The following is a 12,588-nucleotide window of genomic DNA, read 5'->3' as shown; positions in this document are numbered from 1 at the left end:
GAGATATTAGAAATGAAGAAATACATTAAAACAGTGTTTTATTATCATCACATATTTAAAGGAAGAGAGGATCATCTATAACCAGATAACTCATTATATATTTATATTTATTATATATATTTATATTAAAATGTTCGTCTGCTGCAGAAGCTGTAGCTTCACTTCTTTTTGATCGTTGCATTAATTTAGATTTATTAACATTTATGTTTCCTTTTGAGTGTCTTCCTGCAGTGTGGAACTTTGATTTGATTGATTTCATTGAATATATTTAAATATTAAATTTAGAGCAATATATGATCTTCTTCATGTTTCATTTTGTTGTGAAAACAATCACTGTTAAATCAAAATGTTAAATATAAATAAAAATGTTTAATCTAAATGTTAAACAAATGATATATATAAATATAAATGTTAAATATAAATGTCATATATACATCTAAATGTTATATCTAAATGTTAAATCTGAATCTAAATGTTAAATATACAGTAAATGTTATGTATAAGTATAAATGTTATATATAAATATAAATGTTAAATAAAAATGTTATATATAAATCTAAATGTTAAATATGAATGTTGATTGTTAAATCTAAATGCTAAATCTAAGTTGTAAATATAATGTTAAACATAAATCTAAATGCTAAATCTAAATGTTAAATATAAATCTAAATGTTAAATATAAATCTAAATGTTAAATATAAATGGCGATTGGTAAATATAAATGTTAAATGTAAATGTTGATTGTTAAATATAAATGTTAAATATAAATCTTATATATATATATCAATGTTAAATCTCATTATAAATGTTAAATATAAATGTTGATTGTAAATATAAATATTAATGTTAAATATAAATGTTAAATCTAAATATTAATGTTAAATCTAAATGTTGATTGTTCAATCTAAATGTTAAATCTAAATGTCGAATGTTAAATCTAAATGTCAAATCTAAATGTTAAATCTAAATGTTAAATCTAAATGTTGATTGTTCAATCTAAATGTTGATTGTTCAATCTAAATGTAAAATGTTAAATCTAAATGTTAATGTTAAATTTAAATGTTAAATGTTAAATCTAAATGTTATTGTAAATCTAAATGTTAAATCTAAATGTTAAATCTAAATGTTGATTGTTCAATCTAAATGTTAAATGTTAAATCTAAATGTTAATGTTAAATCTAAATGTTAAATGTTAAATCTAAATGTTATTGTAAATCTAAATGTTAAATCTAAATGTTAAATCTAAATGTTAATGTTAAATTTAAATGTTAAATCTAAATGTTAAATCTAAATGTTAAATGTTAAATCTAAATGTTAATGTTAAATCTAAATGTTAAATGTTATATCTAAATGTTAATGTTAAATCTAAATGTTAAATGTTAAATCTAAATGTTAAATTCAAATGTTATTGTTAAATCTAAATGTTAAATGTTAAATATAAATGTTGCTCTGCGATCCAAAATATTTGGCTAATTTGCAAATTCCCACTTTTTTTTCACAACAAAATTAAATGTGAAGAAGATCACATATGTTCCTCTAAATGTGATAAAAATGTGACTTTTAAAAATTCACTCTACATTTTTCTGACGTTTTGGAGCTACATGTGGAGAATTTAATTATTTTCAATGAGCAAAACTTTACAAACAGCGCCCGACAGTCTGCAGGGGTCTGTGAAACTAAAAGAGGTCCAAGGGAGAAATAAAGGTGTCATGGCTGCCAAAGCTCATAGATGCACGTGGGGAGTGAAGTCTATCTGCAGACCGGTCAAGCTGTCCATGCTGACTCCTGTCCACCTTCTAAAGCTCCTATAATGACAGGTGAGCCTCAGAGGTGGACCACAGAGCGATGGAAGAAGGAGGCCAGGAGGAACAAAGGATCTGCTGCTCACGTCTTGGAGCCAGAAACCACAGCACACCTTCAGAGGTCTACAGGAGTCCGTGTCTCTTCAGGTCAGGGAGGTAAGAGGGGGGCTACACTTTATCAGGCAGGTGGTCATGATGTGTTTATATCTATGACGTAAGGTGTGACCTCTCCTGGAGCTGCAGCCTGAAGGCATCGAGGCACTTGATGACAGAAGTCGTCACTTGTTGCTAAGCAGACACAGAGAGCGGTTATGTAACGACTTCATGGTTTTATTATTTAAATGTGGTTCTTTGTACTGCAGGATAACACTGTGAGCATGCATGGATACACAACATAACATCTCTTATACTGCACGTTACAGAAACAACATGACAGACAGATACTCAGCTTATCCTCAGAGGTTTGAACACTCCAGGTTTACACTGCTACATCAGAAACACAACAGGCTGATGTTAATGATGGAAATCTGTCTATAACCATCAACAGTCCAACACCACCCACATCCTCCTGACCCATCTCTGCTTTTACATCCTGAACTGAAGTGAGTCACCCCGTCTATGAACTCTTATTTTGGCGGGCCGTTTTTGGGACCCCAGTGACCCACATCAAACAGGACTGATCTGTTCCTACATTTAATTATTATCATGTGTCGTTGCAATGCCTACTTTTTCCTGACTTTGCCTTTGAGTGAAGCACTTTGTAAACACCTTTTCTCCTATCTAATATAATACACTTTGAGCGGCAATTAAAGGGACAGTAGGCGATTTTATTCTGCACTTGTTTTTTTTGTAAATTGGTGACAGGAAAAGTGGTTTCTGGAATGATTGCAGCCCTGAAATAAGATGCTGTATCACCACGTGCTCAGCAAGCTAGTCTCTGAAAAATGACAGATACAGGAAGTTGAATTCTTATAGACTCCTCCTTCAAATTAAAAGAGGCAGATCAGGTTGATTTGTTTAGAGGAGCAGCTTTGAGATTTTTATATTTGAACCCTTGCAGTAAAAATTGTATACAGCCAGAAAAAAAGATTGCTGCTTGAATTAAATAGAGAATACTATTTATCTAATATAAAATATAAGTTAATGCTGACTTTGAATTTTACACAGAAGTCAACCACCTGTAAATGACACCTTAAAAGTTTAAAATGTGTAAAAACATATTTACTTTTCTTAACTTTGATGTGTTTAATATATGGGTTGGGTTTCTATTTCTTTTCTGTTGATTATAGCAGACTTTTTTTTTTCCTGGGCTTTTATTTTGAAGGCAGCTTTGCCACATGCCTGCTGTTAAACACATATAAGTAAGTCGCTGGGCTCGCTACACCTCTCAAACTGACTTCATCTCTTTTCTTACATCTTAATCTCCTTCTCTGATATTACAACCACAAAATAAATGTTAATGAGTTGTAATAAAAGTTGCAGTGATGACATTGCATTATATTATTGGGTGCAAATGGTACAGAACAATCAGCAAAGTCATTAGAAGTGATGCATCAGGGGACCATGAATATCTGAACTGTAATCAATGCAATCAGTTTACATTTTTCTGAGACGGTTCACCAAAATCAAAAATTTCATCTTCATAGTGGTATTTAAAAAAAAGGCAGCCTCAGTGGGCCTTTCCTCAGGGGATCACAAATGCATCGACCTAACATCAATCCATCAAAACACAAAAATGTCAACCAAATGTTGGCTGAAGAGAAAGTCAGGGGGTAATTGAGGTGATCAGGCTTTTTCCTCTGGTGATCATGAAAGTCTGGCCCAAATTTCAGAGCAACCACCCTCCCTCTTCATCAACCATCTTCTTCTTCTTCCCCGGAGCGGTGCTGCAGTTACTCAAAGGTTTCTAAAGGTTGCATTCCTCCACCCATAAATCTCCTGTCACACGTGGCGCTCGCTGCGACACATCATCATCATTCTTGTCCCCTCTCTCCTTGAAGTTCAAAGATTTTTCTTATAGAACTGCAGAACAAAAACTCCTCCCATGTTGTGGCACTGAAAGAGAAGCTCATTAAAGTCCGTCCACCTTTACACCTCTGGGGATCCTGAATGGCTGCGCCCAATTTCAGGGCGATTGGTGCACGAGTTTTGGAGCTGTGGAAAATGACTGACCGAGCATTTTGTTGCATCTCTGGAGTCGTGGTGCTCGTCAGGGGAACAAAGTGAAGACGCTGCATTCCTTGATCCATGAATACGTGGTTTGATCATCACAATCACATCGCCTCAAACATTTGTTTCCTTGAGGTCACAAGGTGTAACGAGCCAGCTGCAGTTTCCCTGAAATATTCCACTTCTGCATTCGTCGTCTTATTTTGGTCCTGCTTTCACAAGTTCCTTTCGTCAAGTGGAATTAAAACTTTTGCACTCTTATGCAACTAAAAGACTTGTTTCTATTTACAGATGCTACATAAAAAAAAGTAGAATATGTGCATGTGGATCTGAATTTTGGCTTAAAGGTGACATATCATGCAAAATGGACTTTTAAATGGTTCTCTCCCTGAAATCTGTGTCCCTGTCTACAAACCCCCCGAGAATGAAAAGAATCCATTCTGTCCCTGTTCTGATTTCTCCACCTTTCTGTAAATGTGTGCTGAAACCAGCCGTTTCAGTTTTCAGTGTTTTGTTACGTAACAACGCCATCCGGTCTGTAACAGGAAGTCAGAGCTCGGAGCTTGTTCAGCCCATAGACTGTATAAAATACAACTCAACCCCTCCTCCGTTTTTCATTCCCTGCACACATGTGTGCTAACAAGGAGCTTAGGAGGGAGGCATGCTAGTTGTAGGCTGTCTTAATAAACACAAAGGTCGCTTTGACTCCCCACGTCTGCAGATTTGAAGATCTAGTGGATGATTTTTATTTATCATGGATAAGTGCTAGCGCTAGTTAGCATAGCTACATGTTCGTAGCTGTAGCTGTGTACCAAGACACACGTCAACATACTGACAAATAAAACAACAAGAAACACTAAATCTGTGACCAATGGTTCAGAAAGGTCCTGCTGCAGGCGCCTCTCCGTCAGGATCAGATTCTGGATCAGATTCAGAGGGTTGAAGTAACGCGGGTCTGTGAGCAGCCGTGTATATTCAGCCAACATGTAAACATTAGATCAACGTGCCGGACAGCCGAGGCCACACCCACTTCCTGAGGGGGCGTGGTCAGAGGGAAAACAGAGTGCTGATATATTGATGAAAAAAGTGTGATATGTCACCTTTAAAACTTTTGCACTCTTATGCAACTAAAAGACTTGTCTCTATTTACAGAAGTCTTCTTGGTTTGACTTTGGTGTCTGCAGGAGAAACAGTCTGTATGGAGAGCAAAAGCAGGAGGAACACAATCCAGGATTATGACATCGGGGGTAAATCTGACGTGTCTACGTATTCATCTCTAAAATCAGAAACCTTCATGCAAGAGCGGCGAACAATCTGTTCCCAATCAAACATGACAGACCCGAGCGATAAAACATCTTCTCCTCTGAAGGAATTTAAGACCCGTTAATTACAAGAGAACTGGTTTCTTGTTCAGGTTCATACGGCTGAACTAAGTCTGAGTGAAGCCGAGTGTAACTTACTATTTACAGTGAAACTGAGACTCACCAGAAACAGATAACCAGGCGCTACTCTGGGGTTAAAATGAAATAATAAATGATGGTTTTATTTTGAAGAGGTGTGTTTTGATCTGAACACACATCAGCTTCTCAAGATGCTAACTGGACTGTAAACAACCTGACAGGAAGTGGTTTATCACTAACCGCTGGCTGCACTGTGATATAACAGCCGATGGGATCTTAGATCGTGTATTAACAGCTCCTCGGTGTTGTTCGTCTGGCTTCTGCTCCTCTTCCTCGCCATCGTCCTCAGTTCAACGTCTCCTCGCTACTGACCGGTGTTCACCGCCTGCACCACGTGCACCTTGTTCACCTCCCTCCTCGTCAGAGAGCAGCTGAACACCTTCCTGAAGCCCTTCCTGAAGTGCTTGGAGACGAGCGCGTACACGATGGGGTTGAGGCAGGAGTTGGTGTAAGCCACCAGGTGGGACAGGATCCGCAGGACGTAGGTGGCGTGGTTGAGCGGGAAGTGTCCGAACCACATCCAGAGGATGACGAGGTGATGAGGGAGCCAGCAGAGGCAGAACAGGACGGCCACGATGATGATCATCTTCGTGACTTTCCGTTTGGCCCGCCTGGACTCGGAGACGTCCTTCACCGGGTCCACGCTGGTCCACAGGTACCTGATGGTGCGAGCGTAGGTGAGGCCGAGCACCAGGACGGGGATGAGATACCCGAAGACGAAGGTGCACGTGTCCATTATGAGGCGGGGTCTGGACTCCCAGGCGGGAATACAGACCACAGAGCCGCCCAGGTCCATCTGGGAGTAGTAGCTGAGATACGGACCAGAGAAGACCAGAGCCAGGAGCCAGACCAGGGCAGATGGAGGTGAGGGCGTTCTTTGGCGTTCGCATCTGTCTGGAGCGGAGTGGGTAGCAGATGGCCAGTACCTGTGAGGGTAGAGGGAGAACATGTAATGTTTATTATTGAAGGGTAGGAACAAATCTACATCTTCAAAATGCCAATACTGGATTTGATTTGTCGTGAAACTGAACTTTATCTTATCTGGATTTCAGAACGCTGAGGTCAAACTGCACGTCTTTATCACCACTATGGCTCCATGCAGCAAACGTAGAGGTGTCGGGACTCTTTGGCCCCAAAAATCTTACTTTTTATCCTGCCTAGTGTGTCATAGATCAAGCGGCAACCTCTGGTCTTAAAATATGAAGCCCATGGGGAAGTGCTAACAACTGCAGTTCATCAAGCGTCCACTAGAGGTGACTGCAGAAACACCAGGAAACCACATACACACCCATTGAAAGAGACGATCTTTACAGCAGAAATAAACATGGTTTACAGCCTGGTTCAAAATTGTTTAGGTCTGGAAAGCTCATTTCTCTATCAGCACACACTGGACGGGTGGAATTTTTATAACTCATTATTTATGAAGATATTAAACTGCTGCACGGTGGTGCAGTGGGTAGCACTGGTGCCTCACAGCTAGAAGGTTCCTGGTTCGAATCCCCGGCGGGCAGGTGCCTTTCTGTGTGGAGTTTGCATGTTCTCCCCATGCATGCGTGGGTTCTCACCGGGTTCTCCGGCTTCCTCCCGCAGTCCAAAAACCATGCTCACCAGGTTAATTGATCACTCTAAATTGCCCGTAGGTGTGAGTGTGTGCTGTGAATGGTTGTCTGTCTCTCTGTGTTAGCCCTGTGATAGGTTGGCGACCTGTCCAGGGTGTACCCCTGCCTTCCGCCCAAAGCCAGCTGGGATAGGCTCCAGCCCCCCGTGACCCCTAATGGGATAAGCGGTCAAGATAATGGATGGATGGATGGATATTAAACTTAGAGTTTTGCCCAAATAAGGGCGTGGCTGACTTGATTGACAGGTGAGCACCCTGTAGCTGTTAGCGAGGAGGCTGAAGGCCCGCCTCTTTACGTCACACTAGCTCTACAGAAGTTAGGTTGAGTTCAGCATTTCCAATATGGCACCCATTGACAAATGGCTTCAAAACTGCGCTCAGGAACAGATGGGTGACGTCACGGAGACTACACCCATTTATCACAGTCTAGGGTCATGGTGAACCAAAATCAAGTCCACATCTAGGACGCCTCCAGACAGAAAATCTGCATGTTTGATTTTCTCTCTGTCGTCTATAATTTGTTCCACGTTGACCAATGAGCACACAGAGCACTCTGCACGAGTACAAACAACTGTGCTAATGCTAAAACGACTAAATCATGGTTGCAGATTTAAAGATGATAGCATGCTTGGTCAGTTTCTCTCTACAAGATGAAACATGCACATATTTGAATGCTTGGTTCATGAATGGAGTTCTGACGGACCAAATCTGATGCAACTCATGGACATCAGGAGATCGTCAACGCTGGTGGGTTTCCACAACTCGGCATTTAATACATCATCTCACACAAATGGTTCAATTTGCATGATTGCTTTGACATTTATGTAATTGGGTTACAAGATAACACTCGGATTTGGTCTGAACACCAGTGGCGGTTCTAGACCAATTTTACTGGGGGGGGGTGGGGGGGGGGGGGGCAGGCTGGGGCCAAGGGTGTTGTCAGAGGGACACATTCAACCCTTACAAAAGAGACTGAGAAGGGCGAGGACCGGCTGAGAACAAACTGGCAAAACATCAGTGCATCCCTTTATACTAGACATATAGACTACTGTGTACTAGATCAACATGCAGACTGACAGCAGCTGATTGGAGGTTTACACTCAACATGAGTCCCTTAGCGCTCTAAGGGACTGGAACCAAGTACCACACGCATGTGTCCCGCCTGTAACGTCCGGCGCGATACCGAAGCTTTTTTTTCTTGTATATTATTTTGGTGTGGAGGGGGGGCCACAGGGGGGTCCAGGTTCAGTTTTACAGGGGCACTGGGCCCCTGTTCGCCCCTCCCCAGAACGCCACTGCTGAACGCATCTCTGGTATGTTAGTTTAAAGTTTGCAGATGTTGGAAATCTGAAGGCGGTGGCGTTCACTGAAACTTTCTTCTCCAACTTATATTTTTGTGCTGTGAATAAATCTGCAGAAACCAGATCAAAGCTGCATGAAGGATTTTTGCACTCATGTAAAAACAGAGATAAAGAGGTGCTCTCTTTTTGCAGGGGAGCGATGATATAGTTTCAAACAATCATTTAAAACAGGATGCAGGAAATGATATGATGATGTGCATACCAGGACACTAAATGAGCCTCGACTGCAGCTGATGTGTTTACATGATTGTTTGATTGTTTGTTTGCGTACGTGTTTTTGAAAAGGTTCATCAGTCACTGCTGATTGGAGTCAAACAGGAGGAATTAAGACTTTAAGAGAAGAGCACAAACTGTCTTCTTTACAGCAGAGACAATGAGGATAGAGATATTAAATTGCATGACTCTGTATGCATGTAAACCTTTAAAAACGTCATATCAGCTCCTGAACCTGCAGGACTGGACTTCTACAGGTCTCTGTGTGAGGTGATGTGCAGCATGCATCCTCCTCCTGTACACACCTGTCCATGGAGACAGCAGTCAGAGTGAAGATGCTCGCGTACATGGTGAGGAAGATGATGAAGTGCACGACTCTACACAGCACGGCTCCGAACACCCACTCATCCAGGCGTGTAGATGGTGGCCTGGAAGGGCACGCAGAACACGATGAAGCACAGATCCGCGACCCCCAGGTTCAGGATGAACAGGTTGGTGGTCTTGTGGTTCATCTGTCCGTTACGGAACAGGACCGCCGGGACCAGAGAGTTCCCCACGGTGCCGAGCAGGAAGATCAGAGAGAACCCCAGAGAGACCACCACGGACTCGGCTTTCCACGAGGAGGAGTTCACGGAGAGGAGATCCATCTTCATGTTGTGTTCATTCATGGTTCACTCAGTCTGGAGGGAGTCCAGGTCCAGCAGCACGCGCGCTCGGCTCGTAAAGACGCGCGTCTGCTTTGCGCGCGCAGCTTTTTCATCCAGACGCAACAGGAGACAGACCGGATCATCTGATCCAGGCGTGACAAATCCACAACAACCACATTTTATACATATTTCATCCTTTTTCTTCCTATTTAATTTTTGTATTTTATTTAATAACTTCCAGGTGATTAATGATGATTGACAGAGACATCAGAAGAGTGATTCAGATCAGATTCTTTAGTGATCCCCTCTGAGGGACATTCTTATATTCCAGCAGCTTACAACACAGGACAGGGGAATACAACAGTTGTACTTACATGGTGAAAAAAAAACCCCAATAATAATAGTAATGATAAAAGGTAAGATAAAGTAAAATTAAATAAAAAGAAATAGAATTAAAGCTGCTGTGTGGAACTTTTGGTTTGTATCGGTTCTGGCGCCCCCTTGTGGACAAAGTGATACATCTTATCTAGTATCCTGTACATGCAAATTTGTGTCTTTAGACAATAACCTATTTAACATTTAGATGTATCACACAGTGTGATTATTTGCCATGAAAACAGCCAAAACAGGGTGTTTCTAAAGCAAGATGTCAATCATGTGGTCTGACACCTACCCCCTCAGAGCGAATTCAGGCATTAGAAATGAAAACAAGAGGTTCAGTGTTGTTTGGATAGTCTTGTTTACTTTTGAGGGTCAAAAGAGGCATCAGTTTCAGTTTCAGTCTGTTTCTCAGCCAGTAAAAACTCCTATAGTGCCTTTAAATAAATATAGTAAATATTACAGATGTATACACACTACTGTACACTTCTATCTTATGAAGAGGATGTAAACACTGCAAGAAGGAAGAAATATGTGTGCCTAGGTTTGAATAAATTCAGGAAACAACCACTAAAATAAAAGTGAGTTTGGTGATTTAAAGGAATTAATAACTGGGAAAAGTTTGACCTGGTGAATAGAATTACTTAATTAGAATAAACTTTTTTTTTTAATTACAGATATTATTTATAATAATAATAACAACACACAACAATAATAATAATCTTTATGTCTATATATATTTTAGCACATTAATCTAAGTTATTTAAAGGCCCTGTGAGGAGTTTTGAACTGGCTGAGAAACAGACTAAAAATGATACTGATGCCTCTTTATGACCTTCAGTAGCAAAGACCATCAGCAGCAACACTGACACCTTCTCTGTTGTAATGTTTAATGCCTGAAACCGCCCTGAGGGGGTAGGTGTCAGACCACATGATGGACATCTCTTCAGAAACAGCTTTATTTGACTGTTTTCATGGAAAAGAATCACATTGCCTGATAATGTTGACTGTTGAAGACAACAGGATGAGGTTTTATTGAAAACTACTTTGCATGTATAGGACAAGAGATAAGAGGTATCACTTTGTCCACTAGGGGCGCCAGAATCGATACAAAACAAAGTTCTCACAGCAGCTTTAATTTGGTTACAATAATAATAATAATAAAAACTTAACTTTTCAAACAGGGTTACAAAGTGCTTCACAAATAAGAAAGAAACTAAAAGACAAAATAAAAGAGAAATGTAAAGACAAATAAAAGGCAATAAAAAATGTTGGAAGCAAAATAATTAATATTTAAACAATCAATCAAAACATCAGAAATAAAAAAATATAATTATGATGACCTCAGAGAAATATTGTTTCCAAGAAATTGCCTGCAACATTGTGTGGACAGATGTGCAAAAACTAAATTGGTTGTTTAATTTTGTTTAAATTGCTAATTTGTATCAAAATCCTGGAACAGAAAACAAGATAGTGTTTTTAAGAAGTTTGCATTTTTATTTTATTATTTTCTTTTATTCTGTTATAATTTTCTCCCTCAGTTGCGGCTGGGCATATGATTGAATGCATGACACAGTAATACAATAAAACTTCAAACTTCAAACTATTAAATATAAAATCAGATGATGAAATTATAAAATCCTGGCAGTGATGCTGTATCTTCCACTCACCTGTTGAGTCTCTTCGTTTCATCTCACGTTCAGAGTGAGAGCAGTCTGCCCTCCTGTGGTCACACTGAGGTACTGCAGTGCTGCAACTGCTAGACTAAAAGTGATTATATACAGTAACACCTATTAGCAGTTAGTGATGATAATCTAATTAATGCCACAGAATCAGCATCTTAGCCTTCTATGTGATCACTCTGTGCTGAGATGTCTGTTTTCATTTAATCTCTTCATATAGCTGTGACCCTACTCGTTAAGATTCATGTATTGAATCTCCATGAAAATAAATGATGTAAATATTTCGTTTTAAAGCCATCTTAAGAAGAACTGACTTTATGGTTGTCCAAAATAAAATCAAACACAGACATCGTTGATATATCTGGTATTTTTGCAGAGAGAGAGATGGTGCACTATAACTTTAAAATCTTGACATGCTGCCACCGTGTCTGCACACCTCAGATACAGATATCAGAGACGTTAAAGGAAGGTAGAGCTCTGGAACACTACGCTCCCAACATGCAGGCCTGCTCATCGTACTTAAAGTCTCTAAAAGTAGTATGGGAGGTAGAACCTTCAGTTATCAGGCCCCTCTCCTTTGGAATCATCTACCAGTCAGGGTCCGGGAGGCAGACACCCTCTCTACTTTTAAGAGTAGGCTTCAAACTTTCCTTTTTGATAAAGCTTATAGTTAGAGCTGGATCAGGCTTGGACCAGGTCTTAGTTATGCTGCTATAGGCTTAGACTGACACTGGGATCCTGTCTTTCCTCTCTCTCCTCTCTCTGCCTGTCTCTCACTTTAACTCTTCCTGTCCCATTAAGTTACTAACCCTAGACCTTTGCTGGAGTCCCTGAGCTCCCTTGTCTCGTAGGTTCCTCTGGATCTCTGCTGTAGATTCCTTTTTTGGGTCGTTTTCATCCTTCTTTCTTCGTTTTCTTTTTCTTTTCTTTCTCTTTTTCTTCTTTCTTCTTTCTTTCTTTCTTTCTTTCTTTCTTCTTTCTTTCTTTCTTCTTTCTTTCTTTCTTTCTTTTTCTCTTCTTCTTTCTTCTTCATTCCTTCCTTCCTTCCTTCCTTCCTTCCTTCCTTTCTTCCTTCTTCTTTCGTTCTCTTCCTTTTTTTTTTCTCTCCTTTGTTATTTCCATGTTTCTTCATCCTTTATGTCTCCTTTTCTCATCCCATCCTTTCCTTCCCCATTCTTCTCCTCTTTTCTTTCTTCTGGTCTCCCTCTCTTCTCTCTTTTCTTAGACCTTTCTGGTGTCCTGAGCTCCCTTGTCTCGT

General features: G+C 39.9%; 1 protein-coding gene across 1 annotated transcript; it reads right to left on the bottom strand.

The window, feature by feature from the left end:
- Nucleotides 1-5,582: 5,582 nt before the first annotated feature.
- LOC117830248 (galanin receptor 2a) lies at nt 5,583-9,337 on the bottom strand. Its single transcript, XM_034708282.1, is given in 4 exon segments — nt 5,583-6,284; nt 6,286-6,357; nt 8,925-9,035; nt 9,037-9,337. Coding segments are annotated over 4 exon segments (987 nt in total). The 5' UTR covers nt 9,292-9,337; the 3' UTR covers nt 5,583-5,735.
- Between the last annotated feature and the right edge of the window lie 3,251 nt (nt 9,338-12,588).

This window comes from Notolabrus celidotus, chromosome 18 (assembly GCF_009762535.1).
Source record: "Notolabrus celidotus isolate fNotCel1 chromosome 18, fNotCel1.pri, whole genome shotgun sequence".
NCBI lineage: Eukaryota > Metazoa > Chordata > Actinopteri > Labriformes > Labridae > Notolabrus > Notolabrus celidotus.
The sequence above is the reverse complement of the archived record's forward strand: the minus strand, read 5'-3'. Positions and strand labels throughout refer to the sequence as shown.